Source organism: Palaemon carinicauda, chromosome 22 (assembly GCF_036898095.1).
Source record: "Palaemon carinicauda isolate YSFRI2023 chromosome 22, ASM3689809v2, whole genome shotgun sequence".
Taxonomy (NCBI): domain Eukaryota; kingdom Metazoa; phylum Arthropoda; class Malacostraca; order Decapoda; family Palaemonidae; genus Palaemon; species Palaemon carinicauda.
The window spans coordinates 46,615,526-46,635,525 of record NC_090746.1 but is presented as its reverse complement, the minus strand read 5'-3'; the positions used below and the strand labels follow the sequence as shown (position 1 = coordinate 46,635,525).

General features: G+C 41.8%; 1 protein-coding gene across 1 annotated transcript in view; it reads right to left on the bottom strand.

Moving 5' to 3' along the window:
- The window catches only part of LOC137616420 (midasin), an 814,866-nt gene that overhangs the window by 465,609 nt on the left and 329,257 nt on the right, over positions 1-20,000 (bottom strand). The window contains exons 11-12 of the mRNA XM_068346159.1: positions 15,455-15,744; positions 14,949-15,359 (exon numbers count right to left, since the gene is read on the bottom strand). Coding sequence (XP_068202260.1) covers positions 14,949-15,359; positions 15,455-15,744 — 701 coding nt within the window. The remainder of the gene's footprint in view (positions 1-14,948; positions 15,360-15,454; positions 15,745-20,000) is intronic.

Genomic DNA, 20,000 nt, shown 5'->3' with positions numbered 1-20,000 from the left:
CTTTCGTCAAGGCAAAAGGACCAAAAGAAATCTCAACAGATTTCTGTTTATCCTTCTTTATTCACCTTAATGAACAAAGTTTAGCAGCCAATACAATAATGTGTAAATCAGCCTTGACTAAACCTCTGCTATACGCCTTCCAAGTACACTTATCCAATGAAATCTTTAACAAGATCCCTAAGGCTTGTGCTAGACTCAGGCCTGCAGCACCTCCGAAGCCTATTTCTTGGTCCTACACTTTGCTTCAACAGTGAACAATGAGGATTGCTCTCTGAAAGACTTAACCCAGAAAGTTATATTTTTGTTTGCTCTAGCCTCGGGGGCCAGAGTTAGTGAAATAGTGGCCCTTTCTAGAGATGAGGGCCATATTCAGTTCACAGAAGGGGGAGAACTGAATCCTTTTCCTGACCCAACATTTCTCACCAAGAACGAGCTACCTACCAAAAGGTGGGGTCCCTGGAGAATCTGCCTCTGAAGGAAGATGTCTCGCTGTGTCCAGTAGAGTGTCTAAAAGTCTATCTTCATAGAACTTCAGATATCAGTAGAGGACAGCTCTTTAAAGGAGAAACCTTGGGGTCAAACTAAGGGCGAAGATCACCTATTTCATTCGCAGAGCGGATCCTGACAGTACACCCGCAGGTCATGATCCCAGGAAAAATCCTTAGTCATTGAATTTTTTCCAATACATAGACTTTGAGCGCCTTCGCTCTTATACTGGATGGAAGTCATCCAGAGTGTTCTTCAAGCACTACGCAAAGCAAGTGCAAGAGTTGAAACGCTATGAGGTGGCGGCAGGTAGTGTCCTGAAACCTGTCGTCTAGCGCTGCAAGGAACACTGAATTGATTGGGATTGGACTGTTAAAATATGGGTGAAAGTGTTGACACTTCACAGTGCAATACTTGAAGATAAGTGTCACAAAGGTGGCACTATGAACTGTTCTAGCTATTTAAGGTGAAGAAACAGAGATAACACTTGTGCTGTGTGTTTTTACACTGTTAAGAAACAATCACTATCACAAAAATGTATATTAGAAAATTTAATAAATTTTCAGTTTTGTGGCACTAATTTTTCCCTTTCAGGTGAAATACAGTGGTACCTCTACATACGAATTTAATTCGTTCCACAACCAACTTCGGATGTAGAAAATGTTCGGATGTAGAAACGAATTTTCCCATAAGAATACAAGGTAATTCATTTAATTAGTTCCTCAGCCTAAAAACCCATAATAAATCCTTAATAAATGGCTACACATAATTACACATAACAATAACATAACTGCATAATATGAAAGAAGCATGTAAAAAAGATAATTATAAAGAAATAATAAATAAAAAATGTGTTTTATTGCCACTTTACCTTAAGAGACAGGCCAACGCAGGTGTAGGATTTGCCACGCCAGGAGGAGACGGACGATCGGCGAGAAAGTAGACATGGTGTTAACATGTTCTTTAAATAAATACTCTCTCTCTCTCTCTCTCGTTCTTCTTCTCTGTTAGTGTTAGAGACGTCTATTAATTTTTTGAGAGAGAGAGAGAGAGAGAGAGAGAGAGAGAGAGAGAGAGAGAGAGAGAGAGAGATTAAACAGAAATGAGAGATTAAACAAAAATGTGTTATGTACATGATTATTAACAGCGTTAACGAGTTGAAAGACAGTTAAATGTAACTAAAAAAACAATATCAGCGAATCTGAATTCCTTTATTAACTAAAACAAATATTGATACAAACACACTCGTGTGCGTATGCGCAAACACACACACACGCACGAGGATACACGATCGGCGAGGAGGTAAAGATGGTGACTGCGATAACATACCGTAACTTACACTACGGAAATTTTAATCTAACTTAGCTTATTTTTTTTTTATTTCTATATTTCATATTTTTTACATTTTTCTTCTTTTGATTTTTTATTTTCATCACTTTCAGTGACGAGTTACGGTATGTTATCGCAGTCACCATCTCTACCTCCTCCCCGACCGTCTCTCTTACTGCGTAGCAATTTTTGCACCTGTGTGTGTGTTTGTGCATACGCACACGAGTGTGTTTGTATCAATATTTGTTTTAGTTAACAAAGGAATTCAGATTAGCTGTTATTACTTTCTTAGTTACATTTAATTGTTTTTCAACTCATTGGTGCTGTTAAAAATCATATGTACTCTAAACACATTTTTGTTTAATCTCGCTCTCTCTCTCGGAAAAAAAGTAATAGACGTATCTAACACTATGAGAGAGAGAGAGAGAGAGAGAGAGAGAGAGAGAGAGAGAGAGAGAGAGAGAGAGATTTTATTTAAAGAACATGTTAATGCTATGTTTAGAGAGAAACAGAAAAAGAGAGAAGTCTTATTTAAAAGAGCTTGTTAATGCTATCTTGGTTTTCTTTGCTTCACTTTTTTCTTTCTTTCTGTTCATCACGCTGGCCCTTCTCACAAATGACCGTTGCCAACAATCTCTTTGTCCTTTATCCCTATCAACAAAAGGCGTTCTATCTCTTCCAGGGTATTGCTAAGATGTCTTGTAATAATGGTGATCCCCTTCAATGGTTATTTGCTTTAATGGCTGCCTTCAGCTTGATGATCCTCGAGATCATAGGCCTATTCCAGCCATATTGTTTAGCCATACAGTATCACTCACATGCACACTGCTCTCATGTTTTTCTATAATTTCTTGCTTCAATTCTAATGAAAGAATTGCCTTCTTCCTGTACTGAAATTTAGCTTCTTAGGCACCATGATTATAGGTAAAATAAAAAATAAGCACTGTTAATAACAGACCAAACAGAGGACAACCACACGATACACACAAGAATAGAGAACTGAGCACTCGACGCTCAATGGCGTAATGTTTACTTCGTGTGTCGAAAAAAAATTTGGGTGTAGAGTCAAAAATTTGCTCGAAATTTACTTCGGATGTTGGAAAATTCCGATGTAGATACATGTTTCTTATTGCATTCATTAACACTATATAAACATTATGTTATGTATGTTGATTTTGCTGGTTATTTATTACCAATAAATACTTGATGGGTATTTGCGTCTTATTTCGACCCAAATCTGATTCAATAAAGATATGCTAGAGTATTATTTATCCTTAATAATCTGCATATGTATATGTGAACAAAATAGATAGTCAATACCTTTGTTCTAATATGAGTACAACCCATGAATAGAGCAAAACCGTGAAAACTTAGAACACCATTTAAAAATTCTTATAATTATCTATTATGATATATAAAACATGTAATGATATCAAAAATATCATAAACAATTTAAATACATTTAAGAATAGTTTGAAGGCATTTTCCAGAAAAATATACAGATTGTGTCTCATGAACACCAATCAACAAATTACCCTAACAATATGTACGGTACAATGCCATATATATACTATACAGTTATAAATATACAGTGCTAGTACTATGCCGTACATACTGTATATACTTTGTTAATGTTAACCTTACTATAGATAAGTACATTTTCTATCATGCATACTGTAAATAACCTGTTTTCTTCAAGTAGCTCATACATTCAATCATAGACAATTTATTATACAATACAGCATAGTACATACCATAAATAACCTACCTGGTTTTTTACACTCGCATTTTTGTGGGGCTAATTCATTGTAATATAAGCAAAATTCATTGATAATACATTAACAAATAACCTCCCTGGGTTTTATATCCTCGTATTTTTAAGCTATTTTATTGTAATACAATACAAGCAAGATTCCTTGTTGTAAGTATGTGGGCTACGAATACGTATGTACAGTATACAGTACTTTTTTGGGCTCAAGCCGTAACGTCCTAATGGAAGGTTCCTTCATAGCTTCCTGAGGGTATATATGACTACAGTAGATATTCCCAGAGAATTAAACTAAAGGTTTCACAGAATTCTAACTTCTGGCGCGAGTACCCATAAGGTTTCCCTTTAGGATACCGTATAATAACGGGACGTATGCTTGACACGCCACATAGCTATCTGCACCCCACATAGCGTTTACGCTTCGAGGGGGAAGTGTGGCAAGTATCAGGAGGAGCCGTTACAAAACTCTCCTCCTGCGTTACTGTTACGGTACCTAGCGATGTAAACAAACGGCCGCCATAGCTGGCCGCCATCTTGGATTACGTCACATCCGCGTGCTTCATTCCTGTTTCTGTAGCGATCCTGACAGTGTTCTTTCCCAGTTTTCGCTATTGTATTGCATCATGTCGCAATCTTCAGCCTCGCCTTCTTCTGGAAAGTTGAGTACCATATTCTTGTATTGTATAAATAAGCTCCAGCCGTAAAGTAACGATTTTTTATCTTTAAATCTTGTGTTTTGGGGCTGAGCTGTGCCCCAACCGGGAGCGTCATGTTTCGACGCTGTTGCTCGTCTCGCATGCTTTATCTAGTTAGCCAGAGCAACCTTCCGGGTCTTATAACTAATAACTTCATTAGTTATTTAGTCTTCCTTGCTAGGAGTTAGTTATATTATGCGATAGTCTTCGTTTAGGCAACTATATTAGCCTACCCTATGCTAGATTGCTAGCCTAGCCCCTAGGCTCGATAGCCTAGTGTTCATGTTTACTTCTTGCATGATATAATAGTGTTCCTAGTGTTATTTTATAAATGAACACAGGCATTTATACAAACAAGATTCAGTGATTGCGCAGATGTTATTTCGCCTTCTAGGGAGTATACAATGGGTTTCGGTGATATTGGTAGTTGTCTTCCTTGCCCCTAACCTAACGCTGGGGCTATAGTATACTCCCTTACCTTCCCAGTTACCTTTCCTAAGGTAATCTCCTCCCTCTGAGGTAGCTTAGGCTACATCCTACCCCTCCTTACCTCGATATGCTTTCGGGTAAAGTTAGGCTAGGATTTTTTCCTACCCCACTCCTTGCCATAGTACATGCGCTTTGAGTCTGGGACGGAACCTCAGAGTACCAGTCGTTCGCCCCCAGCTCCCCATTAAAAGAATGTACTCTCCTTCTGGTCCCTGCTGGAGGATGAAGGTGGTGGGGCTCTGCCCTTCCCCCTAGTCCACACTTGGTTGGGTTAAGTCCCGTCCTCCCTGTGGCCTAGCGACTTGTCCTCCCCCTGCCCTTCCTAGTCTAGGAGACTAGCTCACCTAGCCAAGGTTAGGCAGTCCATGGGATTCTGCTTCTTTATAGTTTAGGACAGGACATTAGTGCTGTACCTACTCTGTGCTAACCTACCCTAGGCTGGAGAATGGAATCTTCCTACCTAGATAGGCTAGCCCTGAACAGAATCCCCATCCCTGGGAGTGCCGGTGGGAGCTACGCCTCCCCCCTACACTCCCCCTCAGTACCCTCTTCCCTCCCCCTCTATCCCTTTGGTGTTGGCTTAGCCTTCACACCCCTGACCGCCGTCCTACAACTCCACCGAGAGCCGGTGTGTTGCCGGTTCGGCTCAGTCCTTTCGTTGGTTGGTCCGTACTGCTGTGCTGCCCGCATATGGTCGAACTATGGGTTAGCATTCGTCGGTCGGTATGCCCGCGGAGGACCTCCCTTCTCGAGTGTTCTTCGGCAATGCCTTGGGTCGCCACTGGCAACATAGCCGACTGCCGGCTCTCTGCCGCCGGATGAAAAGGAGTACTTCTCCCTTTCATTTGAACACTCCTTCTGGAGGAAGATTGGATTGGGTACTGGATATTACCCTTCCCTCTCTCTCCTCCTATCATATCCCTCTCTCTCTTAGTGCCGGTCCACTACCGCCCCTACTCTGCTGGCGCCAGCCGTCAGAGTCTTCGGTGCCCTACCTGTCTCATTGAATGATGTCAGTGTCGGTTACCGTCGCCGGCCGCCTGCCGCCGATCTGCCATCACCTAAGGTGTCACCCTCTCTCTCTGCCACATAGACTGATGGCTGGGAAGGGTCCATCCTTGATAGGGACCTGCCGGCGCCAGTTGAGCCTCCGGCATTCCGCCGGGCTGCCGGCACCACCATTGCTGGCGTTACAGTGGACAGTCACTCCTCCCTCCTGCCGGCCCCGTGCCGGTAGCAAATTTTGTGCAGCTATGGATAATAGGCAGTACACCTATGGTATAGTTATACCCTAGACTGAAATCTATTATGTATGATTGTACAGTAAAAATTTTCCAGCATATTCTGCGCTTCCATGTGCAGTCTCTTGCCGGGACCTAATCTGATAAGGGGGCCTAGCTTATCCCCCCTTTTTCTTATACACTGAATGAATTCAGCTTCCCCCTCTTACTGTACCTAATTCCCTAGAGGAAGCCTAAGCTTGGCTCATCCATTACGTATGTTTTTTCCTCCCCCTAAGGCCCATGAAGGTCTTCTGGAATTAGTTACAGCATGGGGTCAGGGCAATTGGCTGGGCGGGATGCACAAATATGTGTCTTTCCTAACTCCTTTCCGGCTTACCTATCCTAAGCCTACACACACTGGAATCTTATATTATAAGTGTACTAACTTGATCTAATCTAATCATGTTTGTATTGACTTCTTAATACTCATTTCCTTTCTTTTACAGGAGTATGTGAAGTGTGAGAGCACCTTCTGCGGTGTTCGTCGCCCTTACTTTTACGGCCACCTGGCGTGCCAGACTCACGCCGATTGTTCCGTCACGAAGGGAAATCTTTGCTATTGGGATCCACAGGCCTGTAACATCTGCAAGGGTCTGCTGGATGAGGCGTTTGACAACCCTCCGTCAGCAGAGGCTAGGGATAACGCCCGAAAGAAACTGCGCAAGTGGGTGTGCGGGTTTCAGAAAAACTCCACGGGCCCCTATCTCCCAAGTGAGAAGATGAGAGCCATGCTCTTCCCTAAGGCATCTGCTGAAGCCGTTATCCCTAAGGATGAGATCCTCTGCGTCCAACTAACGGTCGAATCGGATGTTGCAGCTGCTCTCCGAGAGTGTCGTCTCGACGAGGTGGAGAGGATGTCGGATGTGTCCGAAAACACCGAAAGGACCCTCATGACGGAGGGTCAAGAAGAGGAAGAGGATCAGGTGGAGGCCCCTGATTCTGAGGATGAGGTCGCCCGTGCGCCCTCCGTGACTTCCGTCGTCGTCTCTGAACCCGTACCCTCTACATCTGCCACCATGATACCTGTGGTACCGGGCACCCAGGATACCATCCAAGCTCTGGTGGCATTCCTGGAAGAGAAGTTCCGCAAGGGACATGCGGACCTTAAGAGGGAGCTTATGACCTTTAAGAAGCAGCCAAAGAAGATCTTTGTCATTGATCTTCCCTCCTGCTCAGTGACCAATCCCTGGAGGCATGCAAAACACATGCCAATCACGACTGGACGCATCTTCATCAACAATAAGCTAGGTGCCGTCCCGCTTGAAGAGGTGGAGTTCTACCCTAGCTTTGACGCCTACCCGGACTGTTACATCCGTCTCCAAGGAGGAGACCGAGCCTAAGGAGGTCATAGTGTTTGACCACGCCAAGGCTCAAGTTATGCTGGCTGACTGCCTCAAGAGCAGAGGATATACCAACTCCAAAATACCGGCGCTGAGCAAGAAACACCCGTCATTTCTTGCTCCTCCCACAATGGTCTTTCCCTTCGCGGAAAAGGCCCTGAATTCCGTGTTAAAGGCGGTGGAGGAAGGAAAACCCTGCCCTATATTGGAGGAATGTAGGCCTCTCTCCCTCGCCCTACCTCCCGATGATAAAAGCTGGAAGGACATCCAGCTTACCTTCACGGTTGGTAAGCTGGAGGCTGACGTCGCTGGACGTCAGTTTAATGAAGACCTACCCAAGCTCACCGACTTTCTCTTGCATCGGGGACAGGACACGAAAGAGAGGCTGGCCACCTCTCTTTCTCTTCAAGTACAACTTGAGACAATGGCATTGGACACTCAGGTCCCGGACTACTACATGGTTCTTGCAAAGACCCACCTTGCGACCTTGTTGAAGGACTTGTACAGCTTCCTCAAGGCCCGAAGAACCTGTAGAGAGTTCGTGTTTGCGGACGCCACCGTTAAACACAAACCCCGGAAACTGATCTCCTCCAACATCTTGGGCAAATACCAATAGACCTGGTGAAAGAGATTGCGGACATAGCCGCCACTGAGAATCGGAACCTTCTCAATAAGTGGGGCATGTCCCGAAAGAGGAAATCTTCTCAGGATGAGGATCCACAGCCTAAGAAGAAGTCCAACAAGCCCCGACCTCAGCAGCGTTAGGCCAAACGCCAGTTTCCGGCACCCGCTACTCCCCCGCTAGTGGCTCAACCACAGCAGACATTTCAGCTGGTCCCTCAGCCGGTGGTGGCCCAGTCACCAGTTTTCACCCCTGCCTACGAAAGGCAATCCACTACCTTTCGCCCCAGAGGTAGAGGCTCCGGCAAAGACTCCTCTCGTTGTCCATCCAGAGGGAGAGGAGGAAGGGGAGCAAGCGGCCAAGGTTGTAAATCCTCGGGAAACCAGAAGCAATGAAGTGCTTACGGTGGGAGGAAGACTCCGCCTCTTCCAGGATCGTTGGACCTTCGATCCTTGGGCCCACAGCATCGTCAAGAAGGGACTAGGGTGGAACTGGATAAAACCACCTCCAGTCTTCCACCAATTCTTCCAAGGTGATCAAGAGGGTGAAGTCCACCAGGTTCCAGGGAAGACTGTTTTGTGTTCCCAAGAACGACTCACACAAACTCAGAGTCATTCTGGACTTGTCCCCTCTCAACAAGTTCATTGCGAACAACAAATTCAAGATGCTGACTCTTCAACAGATAAGAGCCCTACTGCCTCACAAGGCTTACACGGTCTCAATAGACCTGGCGGACGCATACTGGCACATTCCAATGAATCACCAAGCTTCCTCCTACCTAGGATTCAAGCTTCAAAGAAGACAATACGCCTTCAGGGCTATGCCCTTCGGACTCAACGTGGCCCCAATAATTTTCACGAAGCTCGCAGACACGATCGTCCAACAGCTACACCTTCAAGGCATCCAGGTGATAGCTTACCTAGACGATTGGCTGGTCTGAGCGACATCGTTAGAAGAATGTTCCCGTGCCTGCAGAAAGGTGACCCAGTTCCTGGAACATCTGGGTTTCAAAATCAACACCAAAAAGTCTCGACTGTCTCCAGCTCAGAAGTTTCAATGGTTGGGAATCCATTGGAACCTTCAGTCACACCGTCTTTCCATCCCCCTGAAGAAAAGGAAGAAAATAGCCAGATCTGTCAAGAGACTTCTAAAATCCAAATGGATTTCAAGACGACAACAGAAACAAGTGCTCGGCTCCCTACAGTTCGCCTCTGTGACAGACCCAGTGCTACGAGCACAGCTAAAAGATGCATCAGGAGTCTGGAGACGAAACGCATCCATTGCTCGAAGAGATCTCAAAAGACCTCTGCCAACCAGGCTTTGCTCACTCCTCAAGACGTGGTCTTAGGCAAAGAACCTGAAAAAATAAGTTCCTCTTCAACCACCACCTCCGTCGGTCATCATCCACACGGATGCCTCGCTAGAAGGATGGGGAGGCCACTCCCACCAGCGACAAGTTCAAGGAACATGGTATCCCCTATTCAAGACGTTTCACATCAACATCTTGGAGGCCTTGGCAGTTCTTCTCACTCTGAAGAAACTGTCACCTCGTCCTTCAATCCACATCCGTCTTACTCTGGACAGCGCCGTTGTGGTCAGATGTCTCAACCGTCAGGGCTCACGATCGCCCCAACTCAACCAGGTGCTGTTACCCATCTTCCACCTAGCGGACAGGAAGAAATGGCACCTCTCAGCAGTTCACCTACAAGGATTCCGCAATGTGACGGCGGACGCTTTATCGAGGACAAGCCCCATAGCGTCAGAATGGTCTCTAGACGCAAGATCATTCTCCTTCATCTCCCGTCAAGTCCCGGAACTGCAGATCGACCTCTTCGCGACGAGCGACAACAACCTACTTCCTCTCTACGTGACTCCATACGAGGACCCCAAAGCGAAAGCGGTGGATGCCATGTCCCTGGATTGGAACAGATGGTCCAAGAATTACCTGTTCCCTCCACCCAACCTTCTGCTGAAAGTCCTCTCCAAACTGAGAACCTTCAAGGGAACAGCAGCCCTAGTGGCTCCCAAGTGGCCCCGAAGCAACTGGTTCCCTCTAGTCCTGGAGCTACAGCCCAAGCTGATCCCTCTGCCAGACCCAGTTCTCTCCCAGCAGGTTCAGAAGTCGACTGTCTTCGCTTCATCACTGAAAGTCAGAGACCTTCATCTCATGATTTTCTCTCCCTGGCCGCAAAGAAAAGGTTTGGGATCTCGAAGAAAAGTCTAGACTTCCTCGAGGAATACAAGACCGAATCCACACGACGGCAATACTAATCTTCCTGGAGAAAGTGGGTCTCGTTTGTCAAAGCAAAAAACCCTACGGAAATCACCATTTATTTTTGCATGTCCTTCTTCATTCACCTTCATGGACAAGGCTTAGCGGCCAACACGATTTCCACCTGCAAATCAAGGAAAACCAGAGACCTTCATCTCATGATTTTCTCTCCCTAGCCGTGAAGAAAAGGTTTGGAATCTCAAAGAGATGTTTACACTTCCTAGAGGAATACAAAAAGTCTACCATAAGGCAACATGAGTCATCCTGGAAGAAGTGGGTGTCCTTCGTCAAGGCAAAGAATCCTACGGAAATAACCATAGATTTCTGTATGTCCTCCTTCATTCACCTTCATGGACAAGGCTTAGCAGCCAATACGATTTCCACTTATAAACCGGCCTTGACAAGACCACTACTGTATGCCTTCCAGATAGACCTGTCCAACGAGATCTTTAACAAACTTCCGAAGGCATGTGCTAGACTCCGTCCTGCACCTCCACCAAGACCCATCTCCTGGTCTCTGGATAAGGTGCTCCATTTTGCCTCTAGCCTGGACAATGAATCTTGCCCTCTGAAAGACTTGACTCAAAAAGTGATCTTCCTTTTTGCTCTTGCCTCGGGAGCACGAGTCAGTGAAATAGTGGCTTTATCTAGAGAAGAGGGCCAGATACAGCCGAAACAGGGGAACTTACCCTCTTCCCTGACCCAACGTTTCTCGCTAAGAATGAACTCCCTACTAAGAGGTGGGGCCCATGGAGAATCTGCCCTCTGAAGGAAGATGTCTCTCTATGCCCATTAGAGTCTCTAAAGGTCTATCTTCGAAGAACTTCAGACTTTGGCGGAGGACAACTCTTTAAAGGAGAAACATCGGGTAGTGATTTGTCACTTAAACAACTAAGGGCGAAAATCACCTACTTTATTCGCTGAGCGGATCCCGACAGTACACCCGCAGGTCAAGATCCTGGAAAAGTCGCCTCTCCCCTAAATTTCTTCCAAGGAATGGATTTCGAAAGCCTTCGATCTTTCACAGGCTGGAAATCCTCAAGAGTGTTCTTTAAACACTATGCGAAGCAGGTGCACGAAGTCAAAAGATTCGTGGTAGCCGCAGGTAGTGTATTGAAACCTGCTGCTTAGTGCTGTGTAGGACAGCGACTTATTTCGGGACTTTAACTCAACGGGTGCCTGTGTTGACCCTAGTGCGATACAGTGATTTTAAGTGCCATTTAGTGGCATGAAACTAATGTTCTTCTACAAGGTGAAGTAACATAGAATTGAACATGTGTGCCACATGTTTATTTGGACATGAAGTGTATTGTGACTTAAAAGACTTTTAGTTCCTTTGGAACCCATGTGTGTAATGGCAAGTTTTCCTTTTCAGACTCCACACCCTTGTCTTATGTAGTCCTTGGTTTATGTTTATTAATTAATAATTTTATTGTAAATTATTTATCCTATTTCATATTATCGCGAATATTTTCTTGAATAAAATAGAATTTTAGCTACCCTATGCATCTTATTTCACCCCTCTATATGAAATACACTACTGTTACTGAGTTTTATTTGCCCTTATTTTATCTTCTATTATAATTCATGTCACAATATTGCTCCTGTCTGATATATGCTCACCTAAGAAAAGTGAAATATTTGTTCCTACACAAATAATTAACTTTCCTGATCTGTCTAAGAGACCGACAAGAGATCTACAGGTGAATTTGTCTTCATCAGGATACTTCGAGATGTTCCTATCGTCCGAACAGGACTTCCCTGCCAGGGGAGCAGGAAGCCATGTCATAGATTATGTCATTGGTAGTGACATGTAACGGAGATGTCACGGTCTCTAAGGTCATCAGACTAAAGGAATATTGTTTGAAGTAGAAGGCACTACCAAAATGGGGAAAATCCACGATACACTAATTCTCTGGTACACTTCCATCAGGACGTCATGGCTTGAGCCCAAAAAAGCGGATTTTGAGCGAAGCGAAAAATCTATTTTTGGGTGAGATAGCCATGACGTCCTGATGGACCCGTCCTCGTTCTCTATTCTGGCCCGTCAGGCCCCTCCCTTTCTTATTGTATCATGGAGGCTGACAGATACGCTAGATAGAATCAGGAATGAAGCGCGCGGATGTGACATAAACCAAGATGGCGGCCAGCTATGGCAGCCGTTTGTTTACATCGCTAGGTACCATAACAGTAACGCAGGAGAAGAGTTTTGTAACGGCTCCTCCTGACACTTGCCACACTTCCCCCTCGAAGCGTAAACACTACGTGGGGTGCAGATAGCTATGTGGTGTGTCAAGCATACGTCCCGTTACTATACGATATCCTAAAGGGAAACCTTATGGGTACTCGCGCCAGAAGTTAGAATTCTGTGAAACCTTTAGTTTAATTCTCTGGGAATATCTACTGTAGTCATATATACCCTCAGGAAGCTACTGAAGGAACCTTCCATCAGGATGTCATGGCTATCTCACCCAAAAATTGATTTTATGCTTCGCTCAAAATCCGTTATATAAAATGGGGGTATTAGTAATTAAAGCACCTCACTCACATATTTTTTAATTAGTCATGTAAAGACAGTAAGAAGACAAAAAGAGAGAGAGAGAGAGAGAGAGAGAGAGAGAGAGAGAGAGAGAGAGAGAGAGAGAATTTTTAGCTTAAAAATGTATATATTAATATAAAATTAATTGTAAATATATAAGCATGACATTAAAAGGAAAATATACATTACAATGTTATTTATTTATCGAAAATGATGAAAAATTAATCGCTAATGTGTTTAATATGCAAAATAGAATCGTGCATTTGTACATAACAGAAAGTACTTTTCATTGTTATTTTAACTTGAATATGTACTTACTGATATAACATTAATCATAAATAATTATCAGACAAAAAAGGAAAATTGTTACAATGTTATTTATTTCCCAAAATGAAAGAAAAATAAAACGATACTGCATTTGATATGCATACTTAGTAGCATTGTGCGTTCATACATAACACAGAGTGCATATCGTGACTTACGATGAAATCACGATAGTGTATATATAAAGACCTGTACACAGTCATTTATCTTTTATTTTGTAAGGGAAATATTATGAACATTATGCAATGTGAGATGCGTAGAGAATTATAATTGTTGTATTGAATTATTTTGTAATAATATAATATTTCTTTTTGTCAAAGTTTTTTGTAAGGTAAAATATATTAAATAGTTGACTCTAAGCAATCGTTAACGAGTTGTTAAAGTTTGTTTTGACGAATGCGGGTCACGCATGTGTGGATCTTCAGTCGTCTTTGAGTAATATAACTCAGAAGGAGTTAGTACTGACATAGCTCTGTTACGAATCGGGTCCGGTATCTCAACGGGGGAGGGTTGAATTAACACATCACCAAGAGAGTTCTAACCATCATGGATTAAAAGCTAAGTCAAGGTTTTATAAGTGTTTTGTTATGTTAATGATATTGAAGGGCATGCATGCACGTTAGATATCGTTACTGACAGACATTTGCAAAATAAGACTGTACTTCGGGTTGCCGGATAGGAAATGTTACAATGAATAGTTAAGGTTAGTAATAAATATGAATATTTTTATTCCTGGTCAAATAATGATTTAAACACAACGCAATGTCTCGATTTATTGAATGATAGGAACAGAAAAGAATCCTTGAAAATCTGTTAAAGAACCTGGTAATATGCAAACCAAATTAGGGTAAGTTTAGGTTTCCATATTTATTGAAGATTCTATATGTTTACTATTTTGGAATCTTTTGAGTAAACATAGTGCAGTTCAATGTGATTTTAAACTCAAGTATATACTTGTTGATATAAAATTAACTAGAAATAAATAACAAATAGGAAAAAATCTATAATCTTTTATTCATTTACCGAAATGAAAGAAAAATAAATCACTATCGTGTTAGATATTGGTAATAGCATTGTGAATTCTTTCAAACAATATCTTATTGTTTATTGCGTTCAACTTAAAAATGTACTTATTGATAAAAAATTCAATTGTAAACAAATAATCATGAGATTGAGATTAAAAGGAAAAAGATGTGTTACAATCTGTTATCTATTTACCGAGATGAAAGAAAAATAATCGCTATATGTTAGATATGTGTAGTAGAATTGTGCGTTCATTCATACAATAGTTCTATTCATTGAGTTTTTTACCTTAAAAACGTACTTATTCCTTTAAAAAATAAATAATCTTGAGATCAAAAGGAAAAATATGTTACGATCTGTTATTTATTTACCGAAATGAAAGACAAATATATCACTACACTAACGTTTGATATGCATAGTAGCATTGCGTGTTCATTCAGTACATACAATAAAGTAATGTTCATTGTGCTTTTTAAACTTGAAAATGTTAATTGATACAAAATTAATTGTAATTACATAAGCATGAGATTAAAAGGAAAACTATGTTACGATCTGTTATTCATACAGTATACTGAAATGAAAGAAAAATATTTAGCAAATACAGTATATAATATCTTATTGATTAGTCAGTAGATAATTTATCTGTAGAAAAAGCCGCATCTCCGTGATCCAAATAATGTTGATACGTTACTGTATCCCCTATAAATAGCCTTGGTTTGTATTTAATAATGGAACTACCAATGTTTACAAATATTTCTAAAAACCCTTTAATACTCACATTCTGCAAAGAATCCAGCTCACACTCCCCTTGAGGTACCCAGTATCCTTCAATTTCAATATATTTGCCAGAGCTTGGTGCTGGAATAGGATCCAATGGTAATTTTTTCTTCCTACTGGATTCAGTTTCTGAGGGTTCAATGCCCATGACATGAGTTACAATGAGAGAGACCACAGAAGGATGAGAAGTTCTATCCAGTTGTGTTAGGAATGATAAACAAAAAGATTCATATAATGATCGGCGAAAGCTTTGACATGGATTCCTCGCAGCTACAGCTAAAGCTCTACAGAGAGTTCGCAAGCTGAAGTGGGGTTTGTGTCCTGTTCCATCAGTCAATGATGTAGTTGCTCTCTTCTTGACCTTTTTATAGAAGTCCTTAATACCTTGTATTTGCTTGCTTGATGGTCCTAACTGCAATGAAAAGTGGAACATATTATGAAATTACATCTGCCTACTGCATGTACACACTTCATATTTTCTAACAAAAAATAATTTACTCAACTTACCTTGACAAGGTAATCATTAATAAGTATCATAATATCCATGTTGTCCTCTAACTCATCCATATAAAATTCAGTAAACCTGTTGCGAATACCAGCTGGCAATTCTTTTTTGCCAACATCTGTGGCTGGATTCATGCAAGCAAAGAGTCTAAAGTCAGGATGCCTTTGCACAGGTTTATTATCACCTCTCTCTAAAAGGACCAGGGAACCAGAATCCGATTCCAAGAGACCTGATAAACACTCCAAAGTTTCTGCACTTGCCAAATTGATCTCATCAAGGAGCACCCATTCACCTGAAAGATATATAAGAACAGATGAACAGCATGACCTTTATTTAAAAAAAAAAAAAAAAAAACATATACAAAATAAATTATTCATACTCTAATCAGTTGCATATAATTAATATTCTGTACCCTCAAATGGTTCCAGGTTTGTCTGATAGACTAAAAAGCTACTGTAATTAGTCTCAAAATGCATGCACCCCCTATATACATAATTACACACATATATATATCGCTGGTGTATCTCGAGTAGATAGGGTTAGGAACGAAGTAGTGAGGGTGACAACGGGTGTAACAAATGAGTTAGCAGCTAGAGTGGATATAAATGTGTTGAGGTGGTTTGGCCATGTTGAGAGAATTGAAAATGGCTGTCTGGTAAAGAAGGCGATGAATGCTTGAGTTGACGGAAGAGGTACGAGAGGAGGGCCAAGGTTTTGGTGGATGGATGGAGTGAAGAAAGCTCTGAGTGATAGGAAGATAGATGTAAGAGAGGCAAGAGAGCATGCTAGAAATAGGAATGAATGGCAAGCGATTGTGACACAGTTCCGGTAGGCACTGCTGCTCTGCTTCCTCCAGTCCCTTTGGATGAACGTGGAGGTAGCAGCAGTAGATGATTCAGCATTATGAAGCTTCATCTGTGGTGGATAATGGGAGAGGGTGGGCTGTGGCACCCTAGCAGTACCAGCTGACCTCGGTTGAGTCCCTCATCAGGCAGGCTGGGAGGAACGTAGAGAGGAAATGTCACGTTTTTTTTTTCATTTGTTTGATGTCGGCTCCCCTCCAGAAATGGGGGAAGTGCCTTGGTGTGTGTGTGTGTGTGTGTATATATATACATATTATATGTATGTATATATATATATATATATATATATATATACAGTATATACATATATATAAGAATATAATATATATATAAGAATATAATATATATATATAAGAATATAATATATAGAATATAGTAAGTATATATATATATATATATATATATATATATATATATACATATATATACACATACATATATATATATATACATACATACATATATATATATATATATATATATATATATATATATATATATATATATATATATATATATACTATATTAATTATATATATATATATATATATATATATATATATATATATATAGATTAAATATTGTATATATATATATATATATATATATATATATATATTATATGAGCCAATCACAGTCAGGTTGTTACTGATTGGGATTAGTGAGTAACAACAGATTTTTCTTCTTTGTTAAAGGAAAGAGGGTTACGATGTGGCTTGGGTGGCACTTTGAGAATGTCGTTATCGGCGTGGCGTGGGCACTCAAAAATGTTCGTTAAAACTTAGCGTCCCCAAAATCTCTCCCTATTGGTTCTCATAAGACTTTCGGGTCAAAACAGCCAATCATTGATCAGGCATCGCGATGCCCATCTATGGGCGATGAAGAAAGCGCCTATGGGCGTTAGTCTGGGTTTGGAGGTCAACAGAGAGTGACACGGTGCGACTATGTGTGCCAACAAGTACCATTTCTCTGAGGACTTTTTCTTAGTAACGTAACGTAATCAACCTTAAGGGCAGCCCTTGTAAACTTAAGATAATATAGCATGATAAAACGATCAATTCGGCTATTATTTGTGCATGACCTCCCCTCTCCAATAGTGTTAACTATAGAATGGATTTTCTCTATCTTTGTTTCCCCCAAGCTGTGAAGTGTGAACCCCCCTTAATACGACCTAAATCGGGTCATATTAAATGGTGTCAGGTGTTGTGGGGTGGTAATAATAATAATATTAACGATTAACGTCTGTGCTTAGTGATTTTAGCCGACGTGAGATTTTTGAAAAAGTGGAAACAAAAGATAATAGTGACAATGGTTAACAAGAGAAGTTCAACGTCGAGTGGGGGTGACGGAGAGAGAGAGGGGTGAAATGAGGTGTAGCTCTTGTATGCTCGGTACTCTGTGAACGTTTTCTCAACGCACATGATAGCAGCTACACAACCATCGAGGCAGAGGTCTGAGAGGTAGGATGTGGCGACTGTCGGTTGTTGAAACTGTGGGGTGGTACTAACAGATGGCCACCTACGGGCTCTATGCCCCTACGATGAACAGCGGTAGTGTTATGGATGTCAGGCCACAAACCACCATCTGAAAGCTGTTTAAAAAGAAAACAGCGGCGGCAGAAGAAATCATGTTTCCCCTGTACCAACGAGAGGGAGGGGAAGACGATGCAGGAAGGGGATGACAACGCGGGAAGGGAACCAACGGTCCCTCGGGCCGTCCGTCAGACCGCAAGGACTGGGGACGGGAGTGCCAAGGAGTGAGCCAGCCATCTTTGACCCAGAGTGTGGGGGAGGGGAGCTAGAAGCTCCCCCAGTGAGCAGTAGGGGATGCCCACCTACCAGCGAGTGGTAGTGTGTCTTCCCAGGGAGTGCATAAGGAGGAGGAGGGGCGGAGCAGCACCCCTCACCACCGCTCCCGACCATGGAAGTCGGAATGCTATTCCCGTCTTGGAATAGAAGTGGAATCATGTGTGTAACGAGGGTGAAGAACCGCTCGTTACGGATGCCCGCAAAACGAAGGAGCGCACGGTGCTTACCATGGCCAGAGCCCCCACACGGGCTCAGTGATCCTACGACGAAGAACGGATGTAATAACTCTACGGAAGCAGAGGGAACGACAACGAAAGAAATTAGGTTCAAGTAGACCTGTGGATGGAGCGCATAGAAAACGGGAAGATCTTGACGACTACGGAGAAAGAGAGGGAATGCTTGCCCCGTGACTGTGAGTGATGTCCCCGCGAATGAGTGCGCGAATGAGGTAGGAGATCAAATTTCCCGGATTTTTTTGCGCAGGTGTTAGGGTGTGTTCTTCATTGAAGACGGAATTTGATCTAGCGTTGTTTTTCCTTCCCCTTTGGTAGAGAAAGTCATCTGTGTAATTGATGTAAGACCTTATGCATGGCATGTGGGTATAGGAAGTTCCCCTAAGGATGGCAAGAGTGGCAGTATTTTTAAGGAATTAGGTTTATCAATAAGTTTCATGTGTGTAACTCAATGAGTAACCACAAGCATGTGGTACCAAGGGCCAGAACATGGTCGGTAGTACCTTTTTAAGTTAATGAAGTGCATATGGACGTCCTAGGTCCATTCCCCAAGGGGACAGGTAGTTAAGTGAGTAGGTAACCCCGTACCCAGGGTTACCAGGGGTAGGGAAGTGAGGAAGTGACACAAGCATGTGTCCGTGCCGTCCTTCAAGCACGAGAGAGTGCGAGAGGACGTGGGCCTTGAGATAATGTCTACCACGAGGTGATTGAGGTCATAAAACTCAGGTTTCTTTTACGTAAGTTCATTCCGAGTGTTTTGTGCAAAGACGAATTAAATTTTTTTGGTTTTTTTTTGGTTTTGTTCTAAGCATATCACGAGTATATCATTTATCATACTGAGAAATTTCTGTTGCATTTATGTTATGTTGGAAATAATTCAAATTTCATTATTTTGTGTTGGTACCAATTTTGCTATTACCTATGGTTTTATGTATGTTTTTCCATTTTGTTGTGCTGGTTAAAAATAAAATATATTTCGGTGTGGTGACAGATAACTGAGACATTTTTTGTTGCATTTATGTTTAAGTACCAATTTTGCTATTACCAATGCTTTTATGTATGTTTTTCCAATTTTGTTGTACTGTATTTAAAGAATTTCATTTGTCGGTGGAGGTTTTCAGTGCTATTACAGGTAATTGTTAATCATGGGATTGGAAATTGAACATCATTACTGATGTTTTTGTTTTTCAGGAGAAATAATATTGCTCGGTTATTAATAACTATGTTTTTCTTTTTATTATTATTCACTGTTGAGTTGCTCCTTATTGCAGTGGCACGGATGTGTTAGAAATGGTTTTCTTATAATGGTAAATGTATCAAAGAGGGCTGGGATTGTAAGTTATTCATTTTGATTTCTCTTAAATTTTATCATTTTTCTTTATTTTGTGTATGTGATGATTTGTTGGTCCTTATGAAATTTTATTGCCTTTAAAACATTATTATTTTTCTGATTTTGTGCTCCAAATTTCGGTGATGATGTATTTAAACCTGATTTTGTGTTTCTGTATGATCTATTGTGGGCGTGATATTCATCTTTGTGTAACTTGCAATTGTACCACGCCAACTGGCCCTCTGATTTTGGTTTAAGTATTTCATTTTAATGTTTGCATGCTCCCGAAGAGGATGGTACTCAGAGGCAACATC